Source organism: Numenius arquata, chromosome 1 (assembly GCF_964106895.1).
Source record: "Numenius arquata chromosome 1, bNumArq3.hap1.1, whole genome shotgun sequence".
NCBI lineage: Eukaryota > Metazoa > Chordata > Aves > Charadriiformes > Scolopacidae > Numenius > Numenius arquata.
This window is the reverse complement of record NC_133576.1, coordinates 60,828,909-60,856,113: the sequence shown is the minus strand read 5'-3', so window position 1 is coordinate 60,856,113 and position 27,205 is coordinate 60,828,909. Positions and strand designations below refer to the sequence as shown.

The 27,205-nt window shown below is 38.7% G+C and overlaps 1 protein-coding gene across 4 annotated transcripts in view; it reads right to left on the bottom strand.

The window, feature by feature from the left end:
* MID1 (midline 1) overlaps positions 1 to 27,205 on the bottom strand; it is a 184,288-nt gene that overhangs the window by 60,511 nt on the left and 96,572 nt on the right. Inside the window, exon 3 of one of the 4 annotated variants that reach the window (XM_074157086.1) lies at positions 8,239 to 8,322. The exons of the other annotated variants lie outside the window; for them this stretch is intronic. Coding sequence (XP_074013187.1) covers positions 8,239 to 8,322 — 84 coding nt within the window. The remainder of the gene's footprint in view (positions 1 to 8,238; positions 8,323 to 27,205) is intronic. 4 annotated transcript variants of the gene reach the window in all.

The following is a 27,205-nucleotide window of genomic DNA, read 5'->3' as shown; positions in this document are numbered from 1 at the left end:
GGTTTGACGTAACAGAGGTACATTGCCCTTCCACAGTCCATTGACGTGACTGAACTGAAAACTTACTGGATAAACATTCCCAATTCAGACTTCTAAAATTATTGTCTTGCAGCTGAATGTCATTTTGAAAGGGCATGTCTGAAAAAAAGAGATTTCAGTAGCTCCTGCTGGGTTTGTCCAGACCTTTAAGGCTGTACATTCCCATTACTAAACATGTGCTGCGGTATGTCTCCACTGCATGACATTAGCTGCTGGGTGCTTTTCAAAGTAAATACAAGTCTGGTTTATTTCATTCTGCAGAGTTCTCTGCAGGTATACTTTCAGAAATGTCTTAGGTACAAATGAAATTTGTACATCAAAAATGCTTTTAAGACTCAGGGTCAAACAAATGGCATTAAAATCAAATGCGAATGAAAGAAATCACCGTAAAAGCAGTGCATCTAATATAATAGCATGACTTGGTGATTTTCTTTAAGGAAACACTGTACTTGGTAAAACAGCTATTCACCCCGATGATTGCAGAAAAGGCCCCACAGATCCTGGTGGACAACAAGCTGACCATGCGCTCTCACAACAAAGGTGGCTGTTGTCACCTTGAAGGTGTTCAAATGCTGGAAGAGGTTGCCCAAAGAGGCTGTAGGTTTCCACCCTTGAAGATATTCAAAGTAGTTAGTCTCTAAACAACCTGCCCTCATTGTGCAGGGGGCTGGACTAGATAACCTCCAGAGGTCTCTTCCAAACTAAATTTTTCTGGAATTCTGTTATTAAGATGTTTATCTCCATAAATCATAAATTTTAGTAAAACTGTGAAAATACAAAGATTTTTTTAAGACAGATAGTTGAGAGCTAAAGAATTTTTATATAAAGAATTTAATGAAGTATATTTACTTAAAAGCATTCTTATAGACAATTTTATCTTTCACCAACACTTTGAAACCTAGAATATCCAAATATGAAGTTAGATAATGTGCTTTTTATAAAAGTACAAGGAAGTAATAAATACCTATGAATTTAAGATTTTGTTTTTAATATTAAGGGGGCAGGTTTCAGGAAAATCAGCTTTTAGGATTTTGATAAGCTTGTGATCTTTATGAAACATGTCTAATATGCCCATCATTATAGTACTTAGGTGCCAACTTATGTACATTTGATTACACTATTTAAAGTATGTTGTAAACCATGAGTAAATAATATGCCCACGTAGCTTGTTCTATTAACTTCATTGAACCTATTCTTTGAATTCTTATCTTCTGCAGGATATCAAGATTCAGTGAACAATACACTTTCTGGGTAGTGTACAATTACAGAAACATCACACCTTTTCTACTTCACCTAGAATCTGTCACAAAAAAAAAGAGATTGTAATTTATTAAGGGGTGTTTTCAGTTTTCAGAGCAATTGTGAGAGATGATAAATAGAACAGGAACTCCAAGGCATCTTCAGCCTTTACTATTTCACATACTCCACTAAAAAGAAAAATCTGATTTATTTTCCTCCATTCAGCATTGGTTGGGCACTCTAAATAAGGGTGGAAAAATTGCCATCCCTTTTTCAAGACTTGGTCTGTCAGGATGTGGCACCAGACAGTTGTGACTTAATGCTCCTGGGCTGCACAGACGGGCATGAAAGTTTCAAAGAGCTTTAATTTTAAAACCCATCAATGGAGAGAGCAGATTCAAGCCTGCTTTTAACTGCTTTTAACATTTGCTTGCTCAATATGAAAGCTGTAGGGCAAAAGGAAAAAAAGCCCCTTAAAATGTGAGTGGATTACTTTACATAGAAGTACAAATTAAATTAAGAGAATTTAGTACTACAAAAAGTGTTAGAAAAGTGTAAAGAAAAGAGCACCACCTAAACGAATTACAAATCCTTACATAAAACTTGTGCCTATTTCTCAGTTTTCCCTGAATAACCTGGCTGCCCTGTTTTTCTTTGTTCCATTAAATTGTGCTTTTTTTTTTTTTTCCCCACAGTCAAAAGTGCCACTTAGCTGAAGTGAAATCCTTAGTTCTTTTGAGGGTATACAGTATGGGTCTCCTAATTAGGACATCCTGTGGAAACTCAATTTAAAAAAAGACTGGAGAAAGAGGAAAGAAATACTATATAATACTCTGTACTGAAATAATGCACCAATTAAATAAAAATGCAAGCTAAAAATTGTGTGCTCTTCATTTTTCCCTGGAGGTCTTGCAAAAGGCTGAAAGCATTTTCGGTTTAGTTCCACAGATTTAAAAATTTGAGTGCTATTCTGTATCAGAGCTGTAATTAGTCGTTTTGATACTAACAATGGAGTTTATAATTTCACACCAGGCTGATCATCACTTAAAACCATTTATTTCAGCTCAGTACATCCCCTGCTAATTGGAATGTTTTGCTAGTGGTGTGTTCCCATTAAGATACAGTTGTGTCATTACGGCCATTAGGCTCAACCTCTTCTCTTGAATACTACCCAGGAAACAGCCCGCCCACCCCCCCGCCCCGAATACATGCATACTGATAGCTGGGTTTAGATGCTCTAACGGCTACCTTCTTGTTCAACTGTGAGGTTTAGGTACAATAAAAGAATTAGTATGCAAAATGCTGCAGTCTCTCTTGCAGAGAAGGTCAGGTTCTGCAATTACAGTGGTCATGTCTGGCCTTAGAAAGCTGAGAATTTATAATGTCTGCCTGCAGCAAGTTTGAAAAAGTAGTTCGCTATACACAAAGGGCTGAATTCAGCCATTAGTTGAATGTAAGAATCAGATGATTTCCAGAGATGTAGCTCTGTTCATAATTTATCCTAAACTATTTAGAACATATTTCAGACTTTTTAAAGCTGTTACTCATATCATCAGGGATTGCAGTTTCACCTATGATTATGCACATTTGACATTTCTCATGATTAGATCCTGATTTCACATACAGCAATATAAAACTTTAGTTATTCCAGATTAAATTTTCCAGTTACAGTGTTCCTTGGCCTGATTTTTATTCAGTTTTTATTTTTATGAAAATGTCAGCCAAAACCACCAGCTAATTTCACTAAACAGGCTAGGAGAAATGTGCTGCCATCAATGATAGAAAGCCTTGCTCTGCTGCTTCAGTGCTTTGAAAGTTGGACTTCAATTTGGCAGGAGAGGTTTCTCTGTCAGGTATATGCCTTTTTGCCTTTTGCTTTTAGCCCTTCCAAATTCAGACAAGACCTGAAAAAAACCTGTGCATCACAGTTTTGCAACTAAAAGCTAACTAAATGTTAGCAAAATTAAATATTAGCTGAGCTCCAGACTCACAGCTGTCTGGGCAGTACATGTACCATCACAGTACAGCTCAGGGCTACTAAAACCAAATTATAATATCATTGTAATGACTTCTCCTACCTGATGACGCAAGGCAGGGTCATATTCTCGATCTAAAAGCAGAATGTTTGTCTCTCCTGTGCTCTCAGTTTCCCTCCCATGAGGACACACTGCTTAATGCAGAGAAGTTCAATTGAAAATTGAAATGAAGTACATGCCATAGTTTGATTAGAGACAGAGCAAGGAGTTTGACAAAGACGTGGGATCTGGTACACTAGCAATGGATAAAATTGCTCCTGGTGAGGCTAGATTGGAAGGAGATGCTGGGAAGAAATGGGAATGGACAACTGGAAAAACAGAGCAAGCAGAGTGACTTTGGAAAAGGATGCTCAGACTGGGAGTCGGGCAAGCCGGAAGCCCCTCTGGAAGTACAGCCAGACAAGAGACCCTGGAAGTGAGAGGGTAAAATAGCAGGGTAGATACTGGAAATGATAACCTCAGGAATGAAAACAGGGCAGAGATGTTTGAAAGATAAGGTGAGGGGAGGAAGAAGCAGAGCAGAAGAAGGAGCAGGGAAGGTCAGCACGAATTAGATGAGAATCTGCATATGGCAATTACTGTAGTGGGGAAACAGATGGGACTGGGCAAATAAAGCCTTGCAGGGCAGAGCCACTGAGGCAAGAGACCAGGGAGGGCAGAGGCCTGAGCAGAACAGTGGTCTGTGGGAGGGGGAGCTTACCGAAAATAGATGAGCATCCATGGAGATCCAAGCAGTCTGGGAACCAAAGGAAAAGGTTCAGAATAAATACAGATGTAGAGCAGCCAGGGAAATGGTACTCTTGAGGCATGGATGCTGATTGTATACAACTGGAAAAGGGTTTGAGCAGGCAAGGAGACTGAGATTGGGTGTCAGGAAAGGGGAAGATTGAGTCTATGGAAAGAAGGTGGGAATTAGAAATTAGTTTCCCTCAGAGGAAGAGGCCTTGAGGTGAATAATTTTGTAAGCCTTTTTGTGGGCTTATATTGACAGAGAAAAAAGTCAGCTCCAAACAACACTCTTACAATTCTCAAATGATCTCTATGATATCAGCTACACTTTCCCAGTTAGCAAAATACTTCCATCTGCCAGCAGAAATGCAATTATAAATTCTAACAGAGTCACGTAAATAAGACCAATAGAGGCAACATTCTGTTTTTAATTGTTTCTCACAATTCTTTTTTGCAACCTTGGGAATTCTGCTTATGTGCAAAAACTGGGAAGCAAAAACCATAAACAGTCCAATGGTTGTCTCTAGAAATGCTGCTTTTGTAAACAATGAAACAATGATAAAGAGAAATATCAAAGGATCTGTTACTCTTCCAAATTAACAACCTGTGATTTCTGTTTCTATGAATTTTGCCACTGATTTGATTTACATAGGATTTCACCCCATCTTTCTTTGAAAAGGAAACTGAAATAAAGCACTTTTTCTCCTAATTCGGCTTTTAGTTAATAAGAGGCTGCAATGTTAATATGATTGTTTGGTTTTCATGTTTGCTAAGGATATTTCAATGAAAGGATCAGCTCTTTACTTTCTGCAAGTTAGCAGGGTGTTACAGGACAATATTGTTTCCTTCTACCTGCTACCTAGTATAATGTATAATACAATGGAACTTGTTACCAGCTTTAGTGTATAGTGTTCTTAATAAGTTCTCCGAATAGAACACCCTCTGGAGTTTGTAGCTCTTGTTTTTTTCTTACTCTTTTTTTTTGACACTGCCAATCAAAGAAGAAATTAAAGTGATTTAATTTCCTAGGTTACAATTATTTCACAAAATGTGTTTTCTCACAAAATGTGTGACAGTTTTGGCCTACAGAAGTTTGTTGATTTGGAAAGTGTCTAGAATTTTAAGCATCTGCTTTTAAGGAGCAGATCCTTGGTTGATGTCAATTGTGACTCTGAAAAAGTTATTTATGTCAGCTGAGAATATGTCCCTGCTAACTGTGCTGCTGATATTTACTTTGAAAAACAGATAAGGTGCTTTATTATTATCATGACAAATCTCCCACAGATATCGTATTTTTGAGGCTGTGCTATTTAATCTGACATACAAGCCTAAGGTTCTACATGAGCCATTTAAAAGCTTATGTTAAAAACATGAAGAGCACTGAGTTTTCAGGCCAGTGTAGGACAGCCAAGCATACCTTTATAGTACAAATATAATGACAGATCTGAGGTGTAGAATTTAGCAAAGCAGTTGCATAACTTTGTCATAAGAATGGAAAAAGAGATCAGAAAACTACAGAAGGCATTTTTTAATGTGCTACTCAGTGGACTCACATCAAACAGTTTTTAGGTAGGCTAGGCTGTAGCCATCTCTTGGGAGAAGCTCCCTCTGGCACCTGGGATCACAGTGGGAAAGATTTTGCTCTGCCCTGCTCCATTGCAGGGACTTGTCCCCAGAGTAATCCTACTGCCTGCACTGCCCTGACTGAGCCACCCTGCCCTCACATGCCTGTATGTCATGTGGTCCTACAACCGTCAGTATTCAAAACTCGTGTCAAGCCACCTGGCAACACTTTGTTTTACACCAAAAAAGAAGTGAAAGTCTTGCCTATCAAAGTGCTTCAAAAGCACGCTAAAATATTAATTACGAATGTATGGGGTCCACTGAGTTTCAATTTCATCTTTATTTCCAGTTATACTCCAGTCAAGGATGCTACAACAGCCCAGCTCTCCTCTCCCTGCCATCCTTCTATACCAGGGGTGACACCTTCAGTGTGAACTGCACTGAACTGCACAGATTTCCAATCTGTCTGTACGTTCAGTTCTGGACCCCTGGTTTGGATTGCAATCAAATAAAGAAGCATTGTGTTATGGCAGGCTCAATGTGTTGACTTATGTTTTTCAAAGGTATGTTGGCTGCAATTGCAAAATATTCTTCGTGAGATATTCGTAAATGCCTAGATAAGCAGGCATCTAGAATACAGATCTGCAAAAAATGCAATACCCACGCTGAGCTTTTGAAAATATCAGGTAAAAACTCATTCTCTTCAGTCATCTGTGTTTCTATAGCCAAAGCCTATTTCCCTACATCTTATACTGAGACCAAATTGGGTGAAAATATTGCACAATGGAAAAAAAAATATTCCTAGATGCTAATACTGCAATAACCAAATACATCTGCATTCCTTATGTCCAGAGACAAGTTAAGACCACTTAGGAAAGCCACAGCCTGACTCTACTAGCTGGTTTAAAGGTATTTTAGTATTCATCCAACACTTGCCATATGCCAAAGGCGAATTATTCTTCCCTAATGCTTTTATTCAGTACTAGCTATTTCTCTTACACTGTTAGATATTGCTATTTGTTCAAGGAATAAGTCATTGTCTGGAAGAAAAATTGCTTTTGAAAATAAAATTCATATGTCTGACAACCTACACAGAGGTATCCCATCAAATCCTAATTCCCTTGTGAAAAAAAACATACTTAGGCAAAACAAGATTTACCATTTCTTTAAGAGTTTCTGGAAATGTCATATAGCTTTAGAGCACAGCCACATGCTTTAAAATCTACCAGGTTTACTATGTTCCTTCCTACAGCATTTGTCTAAGGAAAAAGCATTCCCGACTGATAACATCTGGCAAAGAAAAAATAAATCTGTTATGAGAGATGCATTATTTTGAGCACAGGCTGGTAGGAAACACACTACAGCACAAGTTTTCACATACATTTTGTCTTGACTTCTCTTCCCAAGAGTGATGTTTATTCTCTGGCCTTTGCCACCTCACATCACTGAGTATTTCAGTTCCTTCATCTATAAAGGAAAAAAAAGTCATACTGGCCTAACCCTAATGTAATGAGGCAATCCAAAATGGGCCTCAGGGCAGCACCCTGAGGCCTCCCACAGCTACCCTCCCTGACACTGCCTCTTGCTGGGTTTTGTGGGGTGGGAGCAGCCACTACAAATGTTCTGGCAGCCTGTACAAGTTAATTCTCAGCCTGGGACTGGTTAGATACCAGCGTCACAAGAACACCAAACATGAAGAATACCTCGGTCTTTAGCATGATATTGTCACTTACTGGCCGTGAGGACAAGGCCAGCTGAGGAGGCTCAGGCCTGCCCTCCCCACTGCCCTACCCCTCCTGGCACCGCTCCACGCGGCTGCGTGGCAAGCCAGGCCTGGCTTAAAAATAAACCTGTGAAAGAAGGGAGGAGGGAATGGGAATGTACTTCAAACCAGTGTAAGAGATCCAGTTTGCAAGGCAGCTCCATGGAGACTTGGAGCAGAAAAACCGAGGAGGTGGTGAGCTGTGACCGAGCAGGGAGAACAAGGTGCTGAAGGGCGAGAAATCGCCAGGCAGCCTTCACATCACAGCCAGCATCTCGTCGGTTCACTAAAAAGTAATCCTGACTCACTAAGTCCCTTCAAGCACCATAAAATGCAATTATATCGATCACCACTTTTCACCGATGTTGTGATATTAAAAGGGGGGAGGAAATTACTGAAGAAAAATATAAAGTCAGTGTCTGATGCTACACGTCATGATAAAAGAGAAAGGGAAGGGGCAGAATAACTGTATAACCGGTATCAGTTATCAGAAAAGCATAAGCTGAGGTGCGTGATCATGACTCCTTGGTCAAACATTATTCAATTTGCAAAACAGCCAGTGAGCTCCAGCTGCAAATTAATGTTGCTTACTCATTAAACTTGATAATTTAATGATGTTCTATTTACTTATTTTGAACCGGCATGACGGCCTGTGCTATGAATGTGTCTCACTTCCCTTCAAAGATCTATTTTAAATTTACGTATATGTCCAAAAAGACTTGCTCTGCTTTAAAGTACAGTAAAGAATGCCCTCATTTACTTCCATTATCTGACATCATTTATTTCACGTGACCACTGAAAATGTACTCATTACTGGACGTCTATATGTTTGTGTTCAGGAATCTTAATTATGAATGCAGGTTTCCTTACCTGGCCTATCATGGCACTACAGAGTGGTACTGCCACAGCTTCTGAATTCTCAGCAAGTTCTGGACTCCAGGGTGGGGTTAGTTCCTTGGTGAGAAAGAAATGTATTGACACAGACAGAGTTGATGGCATCCTTGCATTTTATTTACAGTAGATGCAATTTTTAAGAGAGGAATTAGATAGCAAAGTCAGTGTGTGGTATGTGACTCAGAGACTGGTTCTGAAACTGCAGAAAAGAATCCCTCATATGAAACCCCACACTTTTTCTCGAGTAGAGGGAGGTCTCTGTTTAAGCTCCTTTCCCCAGACAGTCAGACAGGGACTCTTCATTTTATTTACCTTACTTTTTTTTTTGGCAGTTAGTGACTTAATTTCAAAAGTTATTAAAATAGCTTAAGAACATCCCATTGTCGAAAGAGACATTCCTGCTCCCACCCTTTCATCAGCACTGCAGCATGTGGGAGCATATAGTCAAGAGCATCAAAATATTAATTTTAATATTAAAACAAATCCTTCCCAAAGGAACACGACTGTAACAGCCAGCACCAGCGAGGCAGTAGATAACAAACTATCTCAAAACAAGTGGTGAAGCAGAACCTATCCTATCGATGAGGTCTCAGATCAGCTGAAACTGCTCACAGAACTTCTGTAAGTGACATTTCCCTCAGTTTCTAGAGCCTACACTATTTCTTCAGGCTTATGACCACTGAAAGTCTTGCAGCCCCTCCGAAAATTAAGCTACTTCTTACTTAGAAAAGTTACAGTTGGTTTTCCAGACGCCTTGGATTTGAAGGACACATTTAAAAGGCATGGATTTTAAAAACACTAGAAAAATTAGGCCCCCATTAAGCATTATATTTCAGGCACCCTGAAATACAGTAGCCACTCCCCGAAAAAATTTGGTCCAACTAACTGTGTAGAATTGTTCTGGAGAACGAGGGAAGAGCAGGGGGTGTAAAAGCAGCTTTTTAGCATTCTAGAGGGAGAGAATATATTGAGGATAGAAATGGCTCTGTTTCCAGTGGGGTTTCATTTAAATTCATCCTTCTCTCTAACTTTGACCTGACTGCCTGTTATACCTCCATGCAGCTACCTGCTACATTTGCAATAGCTTACAAACTGAATGGCTAGCTTCAAAAGAAACAGAGACAGGAGTCTTGGGTATGTTGAAGTCCTACAAAGTTCATTAAAACTGACTGCTGAATAGTGAAGTGAGGACTCGGTTAAAGACCCTGCTGAGGAAGAAGACTCTGGTGTGCACCGAACTCACCCACAGGGCCTGCTGGAGTGTGCACCTACTCTGGCAGCATTTGCTGTGCTGCATTGCTGCTTGCCCAGCCGATAGCATAAGGGAGGGATGAGGCACTGAGGATGCCCATGGCATTCCAAGAAAGTATTGCAAGGAAGGAAAACTGAATCCACAGAGCATGGGAGGAAACTAAGCTTATTTGGAGGGGCTACTGAAGCACAAACCACTGTGATTGTAGCTTTGTTAGTCCTGCTGCCCATATAGCCTACTTTGTAATGCATTTACCACCTTTCCAGAGTCTCCCACGTGCACTGGGGCTGGGTTACGCACACCAGGAAAGGAACTAACCTCTGGTCACAGGAGAAGTAATAGAAAATAATAAATTCTTGGGTAAATTCTTGAGCATCCACCACTCTCAAAGCAGAAAGTACAGTATCAATCTCAGCTGGCAAAGTGCTACAATACTACCAGCTGTATTACCAGCAATACTGCAGGGTACCTATATATCATGATGTAGTATATTAAAATACATATGATACTGTATTATTATGTCGTATACTATACTGCAGTATTGCAATATACTAATGTGGTATCACTAGCTGTAACAGAATGAGTAAAAGCATAGTCCACAGCCTTGGAAGGATTATAGTCAAGTATTATAGTGAATACAGCTTTGCATTTTTAGCACATTTGATGTATTATGAGAGTTCCACATTCATGTTTGCAACATTGGTGTGCCTGTCAAATTTGGGAAAAGTGTCTAAATTAATGAGAAAGATCTAAATTATCAAAATAATGCAGTTAAATCTATAGACTGGCACGTTTCCTCTAAGCACTTTTTAAGAAGGTTCCCAAGAACTGGTCTATCCTAAAGAGTTGTTCTTTAGCTAATTCCTTCCAAAGAATTCCACTCAGCTAATCCATCATATGTAGGCAGGTAGTCCTTGCCGTTTGCAATGATAGTGCCCTATTTCTACATCTGCTGAGTGGGAAGGGAGCCTTTTTCTCACCTCCTGGAATGGCTCAGAGGATTTAGGCTGGAATTCATCAGCTGCATAAGTATGTGCTCAGCCTTAAGCCCCTTTGTAATTATGCAGACAGTTACCCGGCACTAGGAATCCATCTGAACTGTGCCACTTCTACAACATGCAAGGACTGATGTGAGCCTTCAAATTATAAAAAAATAAGCACACGAAATAAATCAATATTCAGAGAATCAATTAATATAATGCTTATCAACAGAAAGGAAAGGACAAAACATTGAATTTTGAGCCTGCTTGAAACACTTTCCTTCTTTAGTCCATGAGACATTTCTCTGTAAATAAAATGTCACTAGTGAACAATTGTGAAGTTAAAATAAATTTGTAATAATTAAAGGCAGAGCTGAGCACTGAAACATTCCCTCCAGGGACACTTATTCAAATACTACCTTGTTTATGTGTGAGAAAATTTAGGCTAAAACTTAAAATAATGGTAATTATCCATAACCCATTGATTACTGGTGAGTGATAGTTGGTCAAAATTAAACTAGTTTATGTTCTTTATATGTAAATATTATAGATTGGGCTTTAAAAACAATCATTTATGATTAGAGAAGTATCCCAAATGTTTGTAAGTAAAAAAATCGTAAAACTAACATTAAAAAATTTCCCCCTGCATGTTTTAATACTTACTATATTGTTATATATATTGTTATATATTGGATCCAAGATTAAAAGTGAATTAGTTGTGAAATACTCGCAATAAAGTGACAAATAAGCAACAGAAGTGACATACTGTACTCCTCTTTCTGTCTCCTGTCACACATCAGAACTCTGCTGTGCTAGATACTGTATAAATGTAAAAGAAAAAATTAGTCCCCACCCAAAAGTACTTAAACATCACAAGCAAAAATCCTAGTATTAAAAAAATGAAAAAAATCATATAATCTTGTATTAAAATTATTTTTTAATTCCTTGACTTATGACAAATATTCTGAACAAGCAAAAATATGAACTTTGCTGCTCTGGAAGTGCCATCTTAGAGCCTGAAGTGACCTTGCCTTGAATCACTGAGCTTTGCTCTAGCTAAGGGGACTGAATGTCAGAAATGGATGTGTATTTGAAAACTGGTAGTGCTGAGACAATGAGAAGAACAGGGAAGAAACAGGAGATGCAGCAGAAGTACCACCATGTAGGCTGTTCAAAGGAACCCTGAGAAGCTGCAATTCAAGGGATGTCAAAACAGGAGGATACTGAAGTAACGGCGAAGTGACATGGCTGATGCAATGGCTGGGACATACAATTTTGGCAGTAGTACCTTGGACAACAAGGAGTAAAGCAAGGCTGGAATCAATGTTCACAAGGTGGCAAGAGTAGGAGACTACACGGGGAATGATCAGAATATGGAAAAGCAACTACATGAGCATGTGAGCAGCTGTATCAGAAAATAAAAAGCTGAAGACATGAAATACTTCAGCCTGCCTGAAACCATTGTTTTCGACAAATGCATACATACACACACATACACATATATAAAAATATATACCTGCATATGTGTGTATTTATACACTACACACATATATATGCATGTATTTGTGAGTGGTCAAAAATCTCTTGAAAAAATTAAATAACTTCTGTAAATATGCATTATTCAACCCCATGCAATTTTGTCCCGATCCCAGCAATTTTTCTTTCATGCTGTGTTTGTTTCTCTTCAGCTCCTTCCCTTTCAGAGCTTGCTCCTGACTGATCTTAACTGCAATAAGATAAAACCAAGCAAGCTGATGAGAAGTGCTGCCTGAGTGTACAGGATGTTGAGATATGACTCTCAGAGAAAGACGACAAGCCCCACAGATGTCATTAAAGGTCAAAGTGTCAAAAATCTTAAAAATTAGTTTCTTAGATGCATATTCTCTGAGGGAGAGTTTTAAAGAGAGCAATAGACAGATGGGGACACGGAAACAGTTGCAGCTATCGAGAAAGGAAGTCCACGTGGTTTAAGGAACAAAAGTGTGGGAGCACAGGGAGGGAAACGTATATGAGGAAAATCACAGCTGATTGAATACATTCTAGCAAAAAATTAATGAAGACTGCAGAACTTTTCCAGAATGGTAAAAGAAAGAGAACTGTATTAACTGAATACACTGGTCAGAGACTTCATGAGATAAGCAAAATTGTAGGCTTTAGCTTCTACATTTCCTTTGGCCACAAGAAGATTCTTTCAACACAGTTACACATATAAGGAGCTTTATTTTCTTTCTGAATTGCATAGCAATTTTCTCACAGTGTATCAATATACTAGTGTGTGAGGTTCATGTTACTGCTGTGATTTCAATGTTTATAAATAGTTAAACATTAATATATATTATATTGAACATATACTTGAACTTTGGTATCCCATATTATTGATTTGAAAAATTTGCCTTAAATGTCAATTAGCAGCCTACTTGTGACTGGACCATGCAGTTCCTACCAACCTCTTTCACAAAGTGCCCCCCTCACATATAAGTTCACTTATAGAAACAATTACAAACTTCCACAAGGAGTTTTCCCTAATCATTACTGAAGAATACAAAGGTTATTCTAAGATAAGTTTTCTTATCATCTAAAGATGGTTTTCTAAGATAAGTTTTCTTATCATCTAAAGATGGTTTTTTCTTTCTCTTTCCCTCAAGCAATTTCTGGCTCTCTCTGCAGAAATTTTCTTAAAAATGGATCTTTCCTGGAGAAAAAAATAATAACTACATATACTAGCATTTAAAAAACCCAGCAATTCCTAATTGTCTCTGCTCCCAATCCCATACACAATCCTATCACTGTAATATCTATAAAACTCTGCAATAGTTGTGTAAAGATAGGTAGTGTTCACCTGTGGACAAACACTTTTCTTTGAAACACAGATTGCAATGGAATGCCTTAATTAAGGAAAAAAACCCAAAATACAAGTGTAACGGGATCACAGGATTGTCAGAGTTGGAAGGGACCTCTAGAGATCATCTAGTCCAACTCTCCTGCTGAAGCAGGATTGCCCAGAGCACATTACTCAGGACTGCATCCAGGTGGGTCTTGAAAATCTCCAGAGAAGAGGACTCCACGACCTCCCTGGCCAGCCTGTTCCAGTGCTCTGTCACCCTGACCGTAAAGAAGTTCTTCCTCTCTATTTGAAAATTTACACTGGAATGGAAATTGAATTTTTGTGACCTAATAATATGTATATGTGACAGGAGACTCAGTTACTGGTTCTGAAATGATCAAAAACTGTTGAAGTGAATTACAGCATTAAAAGTGGCTTTGTGCCCAGGCACTAGACTATATTTAATTTAAAGTTTTTTTCTTGCAGACCGAAGAATGAAATAGAATATTAGGCGGCAGATGATAGAAGGTAAGAAAATTTATGAAATATTAAGAGTAAGTATGGGAGGATAGTATACAATTTTATTTCATTCAGTCTTAGCTTTAGTTTAAATACAGAAAAGTAATTTAATAATGAATCCCCCTGTTAATATAAACAATAACTCTTTCCAATGCTTATCACATGTTGTCTACAAAAATGAAAGAATACAAAATCACTATCATTATTTTCCTGATGCTTTTGGCTCTCGACCAAAGATAAACCTGGTCTGACCTGCCTGTTCCCTATACTGAGATTTCCTATTGGAAATTACACTGCAGCATTCATTATTTGTGAAGTTTCTGGTTGCTCTATTTGTTCCACTAGGACATAATGCTTTGTCAGACTTTTAAGATACTTCTAACATAATTAAAAATAAAACAATTGTTCAGCTTCCTCGTTTGAAATAAACATTGAAACATTTGGAACTAAATAGGTAATCCAAGCCTGAAGGAACTGAGAAAATTTTTTTCAGTCACTTGAGGCAGCACTGTTTACTAGTTAGAATATGAGTACAATACTTGTACTTGACTATTGACACAAGAAAAAAATGTAGGTTCCACCTCAAGGCTTGGCAATGACTGTGGGTGAGATGAACACAATGCTTTCTGTTCCCACTTTAAACCAAGGGTACACTCACAGAAAGTGTGGGAGTAGATATGGTTTTGAAGAGCTCCAAGAGGAGAGCACAATAGAAGCAATGAAAGAACGTTTGTGGTGTTCTGCAGTGTCATGTTGCTTCCACTTCATGTCGTGGTTTTCTTTGAAGTTTTGCTTTGAATGCTTTGAAGCATTTCTCCCATCCTCCTTAAGTTCCGCTAGTACATTAACTCAAAAGTTTAGATAAAGAATCTAGATTAAAAACATCCAGACAAAAACCAAGAGATCATAGCTACACCTGTCATAGTGTCCAAAATTATTTCCAGTCTCCAAAATTCTTCAAGAGTAATTCAGGTACAATTCACTTTGCAATACAAAAACTGCACGATCTCCGTGATCTCTACTGCAAACTTTGATGGTGAGTCACAGGAATAAATAAAGCCACAGCTAGTACTAACAGGCCACATCTCTGATTTTCAGGTTGGTTATACATTTGGGACACACTACACTCCTACTTTGCAACGACGACTCACAATAATGCTAGTTGTAATGCTTTAAATAGATGCTGGCACGGACAACGTTTAAGACTCAATAATTTTTTATTTAAACTTAGGATACCAAAAAATTTAGAGGATAAAGCAAACAGACTCTTACGATTTTTATTTATTTATCATTTTCAAGTGAATCTGTCCTGCTTTATGTAGCCCTACGTTTAAAAGAGCATGTTCTTTTTTTCTAACATGTCTATGTAGCTTTGTCATGTGGTGGAAAATATGCCAAAGAGAAAGGGATGCTTTCAGTTTGTTCTTTCTTGTACTTTGGTAACAGAATGGAAAATACTATTTAGCAATTCTGCTTCGTGCTTTGAAACGGCGATCCCGGACTTTATTCCAGAAGCCCTCATATGAGTTACCCTTACTTTTGCAAGTCGTACAACTGGAGATAGCAACAGATCACTATGTACCATATAGTTCCATTACATGGGGCTGATACACTATATTGGCTTTTACTGTTCATGCCTCTCCCTTCTTACAAGCTTATGCATTGAGAAAACGTGCAGTCTTTAAAAGTTTCATTCCAAATGGTATTATCAAATGCAGGATAATTTTTATTTGTGAGTAACATACATTGGGCTGTTGTGAGCTCTTCCAGGTAGAGGTCCCATTGCAGTTATTCCACCTCATGGGTCCTAAGCACACTGAAGGGGCAGGTTACCCATGAGGGCAGAATAAACAGCTTCCCATTTTCCCTAGCCTAGGCCAACAGATAAATGCCACAATTTATCCAATATGTGTATTTAGAAAAGTTGTCTTTATTTGAAAACATAGCTCTTTTTTCATGATATCTTGAGTTAACTTCTGCATTGTACAAGTGCAGTACAAAATGATATGTGAAATAATTATGATTCTATCAAATAAATACTGCTAGTAAACATCCATCTCTAAGATTCTCAAAGCAGAGGTCTTCTACAGTTTGCGAAAGACATGAGTGTTAAATAAGGAGGTCACTCAGTCTGGCTGCTGACTAATTGAGTCAAGGAACCTCAGGAACCTTGTGAAAGTCAATTGGCCTCCTTATATCTCAGTCAGACTACAAGCATAATTAAGTAAAGTAGAGCTGCACTAAAAACTTGCAACATTTGCATCAAACATGCCTGAACTAAAAAAATTCACATACGAGACCCCAATCCTGCAGGCAATTATACACCTGGATTTAATAATGCATAATGTTTCATGGCCTCCCGTAGAACCTTATCTATTAAGAACTAATCTTAGAATTAGACCCTCTGTCACCTTTATATGATAAAAGTACCCATGGATCTTTACAAAACCAGAGGAGACGTGATCTCTGCCATGTAAAATTTAAATCAAATAGCCAAGAGCAAGTACAACAAAGAGTAATCTGAAGGAGCGTGTATATTTTTTTTTCCTCCAAACCGAACATAAAAAAATGTATTTAGAAAAACCTAGTTTCCAGACATATTTTGCATGGAATGAGGCAAAACTGTGAGAAAAATACTATACAATGACATTATTAGGGCTTGTAGAGGAGTTAATCAATAAATAGCAGCCAGATACCTAATTCACAATGCAAAGTTCATGGTACTTGGGCATTTAATTGCTCATTTAAGTGTTCAGTCAAAGCACATGGGTTTTGCTGCAGTGCTTTCAAATGGTTTATACACAGTTTGACTCCATGGACCTCACTTGAGACTTTACTACTCAAGATGCAGACAAAACACTCAAATTAATCCCAGTAAATTTTTTATGGGTATAGCTATTGATTCCCTGCAGTACCTGTGCAGCAGTCTCCAAAGCCACCCAGGGCCTTTTCTGCTGACAGCAACAGGCCCTGAATCACTCCTGCCATCACAGAAGGATGTCAATACCAAGTTTGAAAGACTAGGGTACTGAAACTGAAGCACCCCCCTAAAAATGGATGATAACAACTGGATGGTACTTTGTAAGCAGTCACAATCAGAGTAGAAAGAACTAGGATAATATTAGTTCTAATTCCCTAAACATAGCCCATGGTATTTACAGCAAGATTTAATTTGGTGACTCTGGAAATTATTTTTTAGGTGAAAAAAAATTTAAAAGTCTCTCATTGAGTGTCACATCTATATTCACTGAGTTCTTCAGTGTATTTCAGAGCTATAAATACATTTCATACCAATACCTAAAGGCTGAAGTAGATACTGAGTTGAGCTAGATGTCTCCTGCTGTAATCTGAGGCCCAAAACAGCACGGAAAGTCGAAACTGCAGTACTTTTAGTGAATTAACTTCAGATTTGACCTACAGAGGCAAGGATCGGTTTCTATGGGGTAATGTGAAGTAATTCACTATAGGCTCATTTAATCCCGAGGTCTCTTGCAAACAAGGCTGCCAAACTGCAAAGGTGCTTTGTGAAATCACCTATTGTACATCAGATGCCGAACTGAGACTCCAGTGTTCATCCTCTGCCAAGTCCCCAGACACAAAAAGCTCATGTTTTACCTCATTAAAGACCCTTTTTTTTGACAGCAGAATGAGAGCTGCAACAGACTGCAGGTTTCTAATAAAAAAAAAAGAGGTTTTTTAAACTTGTTTTAGACATTAAATGCTAGCCTGGGGGTCTCTAGCTCTTGGGTGTTTTCCATGATGTGAAAAAAATGTAGCAAATACACAAAATCATTTTACGTAACAACAGTCCCATATCTTATAAGCAGTCATTCTGCTACAGAGCAAGTCCCTGTTCCCATTTAAATCAACAGCAAGATTTCCAAATATAGGACTGAGGCCTTTACACAGCTTGTATTTACCTTTTCTTTTCTTACATATTTCCTATGCTAGTTTTCATTCTTTCCTCTCCTTCTCTCTTTTATGATTTTTTACAAATTAACTGAGTAAAACATATCTGTCTTGAAATATTTTTAATTATTAAATTACATTAAAACCAGGATTTTCACCAATTAATTTATACGTCATCAAAAGAAGCAGCCCTTCATTTTAGTCAAATAGCAAGTTATAATGTTCAGAGACATCAACAACTATAATGAGACCATGAACTCTGATGTTCTCCGGAATAAGAAGATGATAATAACAGGCCCTCCAAATATCTGCCCCAGAAATATCTTAAAATGTATTAGAAGCATGAATTTCAGAGACATAGCAATTATCCCTTTTTCATATGCAGTTTGAAAGCAAAAAATGCATTAGGATACTCAAAAGATATGTAATTATATACTTTAAAAATCAAAGTAGTTGAGTAGCATAATCTTAATTCAGAGGAAAAAAATACCGTCTCAGAAGGACAAAAAGAATCTTCAAGAGACATTGATTTTTGCTCTTTAAAGGAGACACTAACTTATTTTGTGCCTCTTATGACTCTATAACCAGGAATAAAACAAGTAAATACAGTAACAAGTCATTCCAGAAATTCAAATTTCTATTGAAATAGTGGTACGTGAATTGGAATCAATAGCAGAAAGACAGGACATATTTTCCAACTATTTTCACCATAACTTTGTAGGCTACTAGTTCATGAATGGAATAAATGAACTGAATGAAATAAAAAAAAAAAAAAAAAAGAACTTAGGGACCTACTGAAGTCTTATTACGCAGTTCAAAGTGAATATATAATATAGTGCATGTTCAGGAAGGCAGGATTCTGACAGCATCAGAATTCCTGTGCATGGGTAAAGAGCAGTGTGTACATGCCTGGGTGGTGATTGCTGGAAATCCTAAACACATTTAAGATTACAGATGAAGAGCATCCAAATTAGAAGCGTGTGATCCATTAGGGTTACCATCTGGAAATTCTGGGCACTCTTTTACAGCATTTAAAATTTGCACAATTCAGAAGGAGAGGGCTCACCCAAGAAAACCTGGGTGTATGCAAGCCTTTTATTACAAACTTGCCAGGGATGAGAATGTCAAAAATATACGATAATAATGAATACTGCTGAACTTCAGTTAGCCAGAATCAGGGAACCACAGTAGGTTTCCTAAGCCCATGTCTCCCATGAAGTCCACTTGAGCAGAATGGACAAAACTAATAGAAAACATCCTTCTGATCTGGTGCGGAGTTGACACAGAAAAACAGTGGTGTTAGTATACAAGCTAAACTCAGCTGAAAAGCTGGGTAAAAACTAGTACTATAACTTGTTTATCATTAAGAAATTTCACTTAAACTAGTAAGGTGTTATTTTCCAGAAATCGATAAATGCCTTTTGCTGCCATCAGCTGTCTGCTAAAGTATCAGTATCTGTATTTTGCACATGTTAACTTCTTAAAACATATGTACCCTCACTGGGTATGGACCTCTGATTCATACACAGTAACCATTGCAAAAAAAATTTGCCCACCCTAACTTCATTCTGTGATTGAAACTTTCCAACTGTAAATTTCTACTTTTAGAACTAAGCAATATAAAATAACATTTTGGATAAGAGTCCTTGTAGAAATTAAACTCCAGTGCTTCTCAGAAGGAGAGGTTCATTATACTATACAGTTAGTTTTGATGACAAGAAATCAACGAAAAATTTGAACACATCAGAAACACAACTTTTTCCATATTGCTTATAATTTGGATAATTTTAGTTCCCAGGACTGCACTCCATAGGCTGTTAAACAAACCTCCAGGCTTTTGGATTTTAGCTGCAACCAATGTGAAAGTGCAGAAGAGAGTGGCACTCTTCTGGCATTTATTGCTCGACTGTGTCCTAAAGCTATCAAAAATGAGTGGTTGGAAATCAGCCCTTTCCCAAGGCATCACAGAGCTTACTGCTGTTCCTTGATTGTTTTGAAAACCTTGGCATCAGAAATCTCCCTCTCCTCCTCTGCCACGTTGGGAAACCTGGTGTTGGGTTCCATGGGACTTGGCAGTATCTCTCCTAGTCCCTTCTGCTGTTAAACCGCGTGCTGCCCCAGGGTTTCTGAATCAGACACACATCAGGCTTTATGGCATGCCTCCAACGGAGAAGTCTTGGAGCAATTCAGCTCTCCTGCACTGTGTGATTCACAAATAACACAAGCCCCTCCACACTCTGAGGCTGAAATAACCCTTGAAGGGATAAGTCACTAATAGGGAGTTTCCTAATGCTGGTAGGACAAAACAGGCCACAGAAGCCACGTGCTTCAGTAAAGAGAACCTCCCTTACATGAACGAGTGAAACATTGCTGTGCTGCTGGTGGTGTACAAAAAAGAATAGTGTAAAATCTTCCCTTTTTCCCCCTCCAGTTATTATTCACTTGTAATGCAAAAACATACTATTCAGTAATCAGAGTGATAACTCATGCAAACAGCAAAAAAGCTGATGGCACAGCACAAAGCTTTTTCTTTGAACTCTGTGGGAAGCTTCTCAACCTAGTATTTAACCTTGGGATTTGCAAAACTACAGAAAGCTGATTTAAATACCCCTCTGTTCAGAGAACTTGGTCCACCAGTGCTCACTAAATTACAGGTGGTCAGTTGATTAAAGATGAAGGTATCCAGAAATTACTGGATTTGAGGACCACAAAAATCCAGCTGTAACAGCTGGGCCAGAATAGCCCAAACTTTCACCACTACTCTTTAGTAATAAGTGTCCTGGTTAATGACCTGTGAATTTAATCATTCAGACACTACATCACATGTAACATATGCAAAGGCAAGCTATAGATACGAGGAAGCAAAGATGGGATATTGCAGCAATCAAAACCGGACTGATCATGTATCCCAAACCAGGCTGTAAGAACAAAAGGGCATTTTAATGGGTGGAAATTATTTCTAATATATTATTCTCCTCACATAATAAAGAGGAAGTCTCTTTTTTTCCTTTTGCCGTTCTCTTATATATTGGATTGAAACACTTCCTTCTGGTCCTCTCTGCCAAGTCTCAGTATCAGGGGAAATATCAGCTCCCTATTGTTAGTATATAAATTAGTTGAACTTCATCTACCAGTCTGTAGAACTATTGTGCCAAAGGAAAAAAAGAAGCTGGTATTCTCTTAATGTACTGAATCTCAATTTTAAATAAACCTGCACAGTAAACAGGATTCCTTTGCAGAATGTAAAGGAGTATAGTGGGGTAAATGAGGCAGCACATGGAAAGCAGCCTCTGCAGATGTCTTCGCTCCACATAGGCCAGCCATAACCACTGTCATACTGAATATTACCTTATTCTGCACTACGTAGGGCTGTGACTATAATTGATTTTCTGGGTCAACAGCCAAACTGAAATACTGGAAGCAAAAAGGGGGCTGTGTCTCTTTGGTCCTGTCCCCACCCTGGACTGGGAAAAGAACGAACTTGACCTGGAGTTCCCACTTTTTGAAAGAGAGACTGAACCTCTAGGCTCTAGGACAACCAAGCAGGAAGGCAAACATGGCCAATGACATCTCTGCTGTTAAAGCTGTTTCAGCAGTGGCGCTGCAGGGGACCCTGTGGGCCAAAGCAGTCAGGAGAGCAGGCTGTGGACTATGGGGATGGCAGAGCCCAGCACCTCTGGCTGGCTGGGCACAAGAGACACCATACATGCCACCAGGGGACAAACTATGCTGCTGCAGTTTACTGAAGAAAGGGTCAGAGGAAGAATTGCTTTCTACCCTCAGAAGTAAAAGACATAAAGTGCAGTGAAAAGAGAAAGAGAAGAGCCCACTCCAAATTCCTTCTAATTTTCTCCTTGGAGACACTGTCCTTTTGCAGAGTGAAGTGCGGTTTCCAAGACTCTCATGCTGAGATAAAAAACTAATTCCCTAATCCCTGAGTCAGTGGGTAAAAGAGGGGTGGCACAACTAGAATTTATCTCCAGGGTATTTTTTCCTCACCTCAAACTGATTCTTCAGTTCCACTCAAAAGTGGAAACAGCTTTAGGATCAAAACCACACTTGTGATGAATTTGCGGTCACTAAAAATGTTACCCAACTCTATTGATTAAATTGCAGGATAAGGCCAGTCTGATTCTTCCAGTAAACTCAAGATTATGCCAGCATTTTCTTAGTGACTTTGCAGAACTTTACAGCAGCCAATTAACCTGACCAGACATGCCAAAACCAAAGTCATCATCCAGTAATGCTTAAAAAATCACAGTGGAGCTGTTGAGCAACTGCTACATTTTTTGAGGGTATGGCATGGGATAGAGGCACCTGATTGCCTTCAGCAACGCTGAAGGTATTATGTATGAAATCTAGGATAACTGTAAAGCTTATTGTGAGCTGAAACAACATGGCAACAAATGACTTCAGCCTCTTGCTAAGATTGCCAACACTCTGTCATTTGGCAAACCTCTGAGAAGACACGAATATTTGTTTTTCTAAATCTCAGACAGCTTTGGGTTTGCAAAGCTACATAAACAAATGAATTACATGAAATCCGTGACTGATCTACAAACCCCACCCTGCCTATTTCTCTTTTCACTTCCCCTTCTGGCAGTTCAAATTCAGGAGACATCAGTCTGTTGCTAGAGTAGATTTATGTTGCTGGAACATTTACCTTGAGGCCAAATGTTAGCTCTAATAACTATTTTTTATTTCCAACCAAAAGAATGTTTACTGACCAATGCTGAGCAACAGAAGGATACAGCAAGCTCATTTTGTATTCTTGATTTAAACCTTAGGGTAGAAAGAATATCAAACCTCAAAATAAAGTTCAGCTCTGTGTAGATGTGTATATCTATAGATACATAATAGGGATTCCCACCTACCTCTGAACTCTTTGCTCATAGTATTTTTTAATGTTCTTTCCACATCAAAGATGTCCTGTGAACTTTACTGTTGAACATGGTAGTCTCTAATCTCAACATTTGATCTCTGCACTTTCCTTTCTTTAGCAAATTATTTTTTTTTTGCTTTTCATCAAAACCCTGAAGTGTTCCCCACGCCCCGTCCCCAACCTTTTCAATTAGTTCTGCTGGCACTGCTATCAGTTGCTGCTTCTGCAACTTTGCCAGTAACTGCTATACACTGAGGAATTAAAAAAAAAATAAAAATAATAAAAAAAAAGATAAGATAATGTGAAGGACTTTTGTTGGCGTCATTGGATCAGCTGTCCCTGAGCTGAAGTGTTAGGTAACTCCTTTGGGAACATACAATGTTAAATATTCATGGATATCCAATTCTGAAGCCATAATACTGAATATTCATATTGGAAACACAATCCCAGGAGCTTTGCTTAGCATATAAAGGAACAGAAAAATAGCTGTTAAACTAAAGTATACTTTAAGCCGCAATATTTCATATATGGTTAATTATAATGGGCATACTAAGGCTTATTAAACATAAACATTTAAAGGCTCAGATTTGGCTGCAATGCAAATTCCTCTCTCCTGAAATTAGAATTTAATTTGGGGTCACTTTTAACACAAATTAGAAATAAAACCCGCTTTCTGATGAGACTGGGTGACACTGTGTTTAGTTTTACATTTTTGTAACCAAGAAAATTATTGTAGTAGTCACTTCATCATAACTCTCGGCACTTTAATGACTGATCTTGAACAGCCCAAGCACAGACAATGTTGGTGTGTTCAGCACACATTCATCACAGAAGTTTTTACAGATGTTTGAGTTGTGTGTTGTATCTCCATATGCCAGCCTGGGTCCTGACAGCTCCATGGGAATTCATCACACAAGAGGCCAAGCTGCCCAACATCAGTGCTTTTCCCTAGCTGGAGGTCGTTTAAGTTACAATCAAGTGTCCACACACTTGCTGACAGCATAGGGGGGAATGTTTTTGTAGGGGAGCAGCAGGGAGGGTGAGTCAACTCCAGTCATGATGCCCCAGAGCTACCCTTGCCTGCTTTGGGGTTGCGACTCTTCTTACCCTGATGGCAGCAAAGTTGTGGCTCCCACAAGCTCCCTTTGGTGGACCCTCTTTTCCTCATTGACCTTGTCACCTTGGAGTGTGGGGGAGAATTTTTCTAATGTAACTCATCTAAGGTTTCTCCTTCTGTCCTCCCCTTGCCTTCCCAATAGGCTTTCCAGCATGGCTTGGATTAGCCTTACGTTTTTGTGGTTTCTTGTTTCAGATTTCAGTCTGGCCATTTGTCATCCTGGTTCTGTTTCTCCTCTCTCTGTTCTTAGAATGACAGAACACAGGATCACCTCTCTGAATAAGATTATAAATGCTTCGCTGTCCAATTGCCAGTAACGAGTCTCTGCCAAATTTATATTCTAAAATTCCCCAAGCAGCAATTTAATTACATTATTTTGGATACAGCACCATAGCAGCTGCATTCATTTGATGAGGATTCATTATGGTTTATGGTGAAAACAATGGCAAATTAGCTCGGATGTGTTTTGGAATTTGCTCTTTATTTAGTTTAGAACAGCATTGTTTTAGTGAGCATGATTCCTAAGCCCATTTGATCCTGCAGTTTGTGAGAAAGTGGAAAGGCTCTGACAGGAGTTCTTAAAAATCAGATATATCTACACCTGTTGCAGCTCAGTTATTGAAGTCCTGTTGGTTTGTGGTAAAAAGGGAATTACCATACAGACCCATTCCACTATATTTTAAGGAATATTCCAGGACTATTTCAAAAGTCATGTGTATAAATCAAAATAAATATATAAATAAAAAATCCTCAGTTTTGTCTATATTTTTCATGGATGAACTTTTCCCAAAGCAGAAAAGATTATGCAGGGGGGTAAAAATCTCCAAAGATCAAATTTGTTCTCCTGCCACTATTCCCAACAAAAGCCGCAGCTTCACATTAGAACCTACATTAGAAGCTTTTGCCAGAGCATTAACATCATGTGAGGGGCGTAACTTCTGCAGGGAATTTTTGTACTGAAAAAAGTCTTTGTATAGGCATAGTTATAGCACCACTTTTGTCCCTCTGTAGTTTATTTTGCTTTGTTTATGAATACAGTTGTTTTTACTGGCAAAAATAATTTTTGCCACTTAATGACACAAGGAAAAAGAAAGCTTTCTTTTGTCAGCTTTCCTCAAATTCTGAAAGCCTGACTCAATGTCAAGAATCATATCTGTACATCTTAACAGCGGTCTGTGCTGATAAAGAGAACAACCCTTAACAGAGCTGGACATAGAAAAGTTGCTATATCATATCCCCTTTTTTTATGCAGTTAAGGGCTATAGATGGAATTGCTCCTCCTTGCTTAGGAGAATATTTAAAGTCCATTTGATTACTTTCCTTCCTGTCCTATTCTGCAAGATCCTCACTTTTTGCCAGAACCAGTGTCTGACCCATAGCCGAGCCATTTCCACTTGCTAGACATCCAGAAAATTATTCACTATGAGAAGTTGCTTTTTTTCTACCAACCTTGCAAGCTGGCATAGCTCAGAGTGGGACTGGACAGGTATGGCACAGATGCCAAGGAGGAGGTAGGGATGCACCCTACCTGATGCACAGGAGGGGGAAAATGGTGGACCCACAGAAACCAGCCATTACATTGATTTGGCGGTTAGGAAATTCTATTTTAGGCACCTGATTTGTGCATCTGCTATCAGCACCTAGTGCAGCAGTCTTCTTAGAGTGCACCTGTGGGGTCACTGAAGATGGCTGGGTGCCTAAAGAGGGGGAAAATGGAGCAGACTCAGTGGTCCCACCTCATGCATGCCTCCACAACTGCATTGCCCAGGGCTGCTCGCTGCCAGCAGAAAAGGCAGGGAATCAGCTCACCTCATCAGCATCCACAAGTGCTGGAGCTGCTTCAGTGGGACAAGAGTAGTGTGTAGGAAAGAGAGGGAGAACGATGTTAACAGGGTGAACCACTTTTTGGCAGTAGTGGGCTTGTTAAGTCGGTTCGGTGATCCCATAATGTACCTTCAGTTATAATGGTGTAAATAAGAGAAACCCCAACTAGTCAATAATAAATACCTAATAAATAAAGAACTAGGGAGTAAGAATAATCCAAAAATCCAATAATATTCGCTGAAACAATGTGGGATTCTGCTGATGTGTCTGGGGCCATAATTTGGTCTATACTGTAAACATAATACAAAGCAAAGTAGTAATAAGGCTAAATTTTTGAGACTGGACAGAAGGCCCTTTACTCACACTACTGAGCTCTTACTGCTTCACAGCACTGGAAATCACATAATTTCTGACCCTTAAACAAGAATACTGAAATTACATATATACTATACAGGAGAACAAAACTCCAAAGCTTCAAAACACTTCTCTTCTACCTGGCGTGCCCAGTTTAAAATGGCTTCCCATTACTGAAGCGCTTAGCTACACTCCAGGGTTTCTGACAGACTTTCCCTATGAATTTTTCTGTAAAAATAATGACTCAGAGAGAGCAACCCAGAGACAGGCAGCTTCCAAGATCGGATATTTGCCTGACCTTGCAGACCTCCTCGGGAAGGAAACGAGTTCCTCCAAGGAAAACACGTGACAGCAGATTCAGAGCCCGTTCTGCAGGCAGGAGTCACTCAATGAGGCACTCTGGTCTTGAACTTCAGGGTGAACTGGGGTTCCTACCATGCTTAGAATATGAAAAAAAAAAAAAAAAAAAAGTAAAAACCAAGCATCCTCTCCTTTACTTTTCTCTTGTTTTCTTCCTTGGAGTGACAGTTTGTTGCTAAGTATAAGCAGAGTTATTACAAAATAAGCCCTCTCACATCTGAATTTGTAACTTGTGACAATCATTACCTGTAATCCAACAACTTCCTCGTACCTCTATACTGCAAATGCTCAACTCTGCATACAATGGAGGCAACAATTAAACTAAAATAGCTTCTCAATGTATTCAAAATTATTTTGATACTGTATGCATTAAAATCTAAAGCCTTCACTGATTTTAACAGTGCTAAAATTAAGCATTATGAGATGTAAGAGCAGAACTCAAAATAGGTTTTACTTGCTTGGTTGGTTGTTTTTTCCTAGAGTAGTAGTGATTTATTTGACAGAAAAATTACATCGCTTTCAAGTGAGAAAGCGCAAACTGATTTAGGCAGAGCAAGAACCCATTTAAAACTGCTCAAAATTCAGACTTCATTTAAATGTTTTTCAGGTGTTCAGAATAATGTTTTACTAGCTTATCACTCTCTTTACTCAGCCTCTTTTAACAAAAGACATTACAAGAAAATTATTAAGCTAAAGAGATGGTATTACTTAAGAGTAATTCACTGTATGTTCAGACAAAAGTTTTCAATTGATATAAATACAGACAAAGATGGAAGTAATCAAGCAAATTAAGGGGTAAAAAAAGGTTCCTCTGATAATATCCTTACCCAGAAAGAACTACAGTAACTCATAGCATCCTGTCTGCATAAGAATTTCAGTGCATCAGAATTTCAGGAGAGCTGGAGCACGTCTGCCAAGTCTG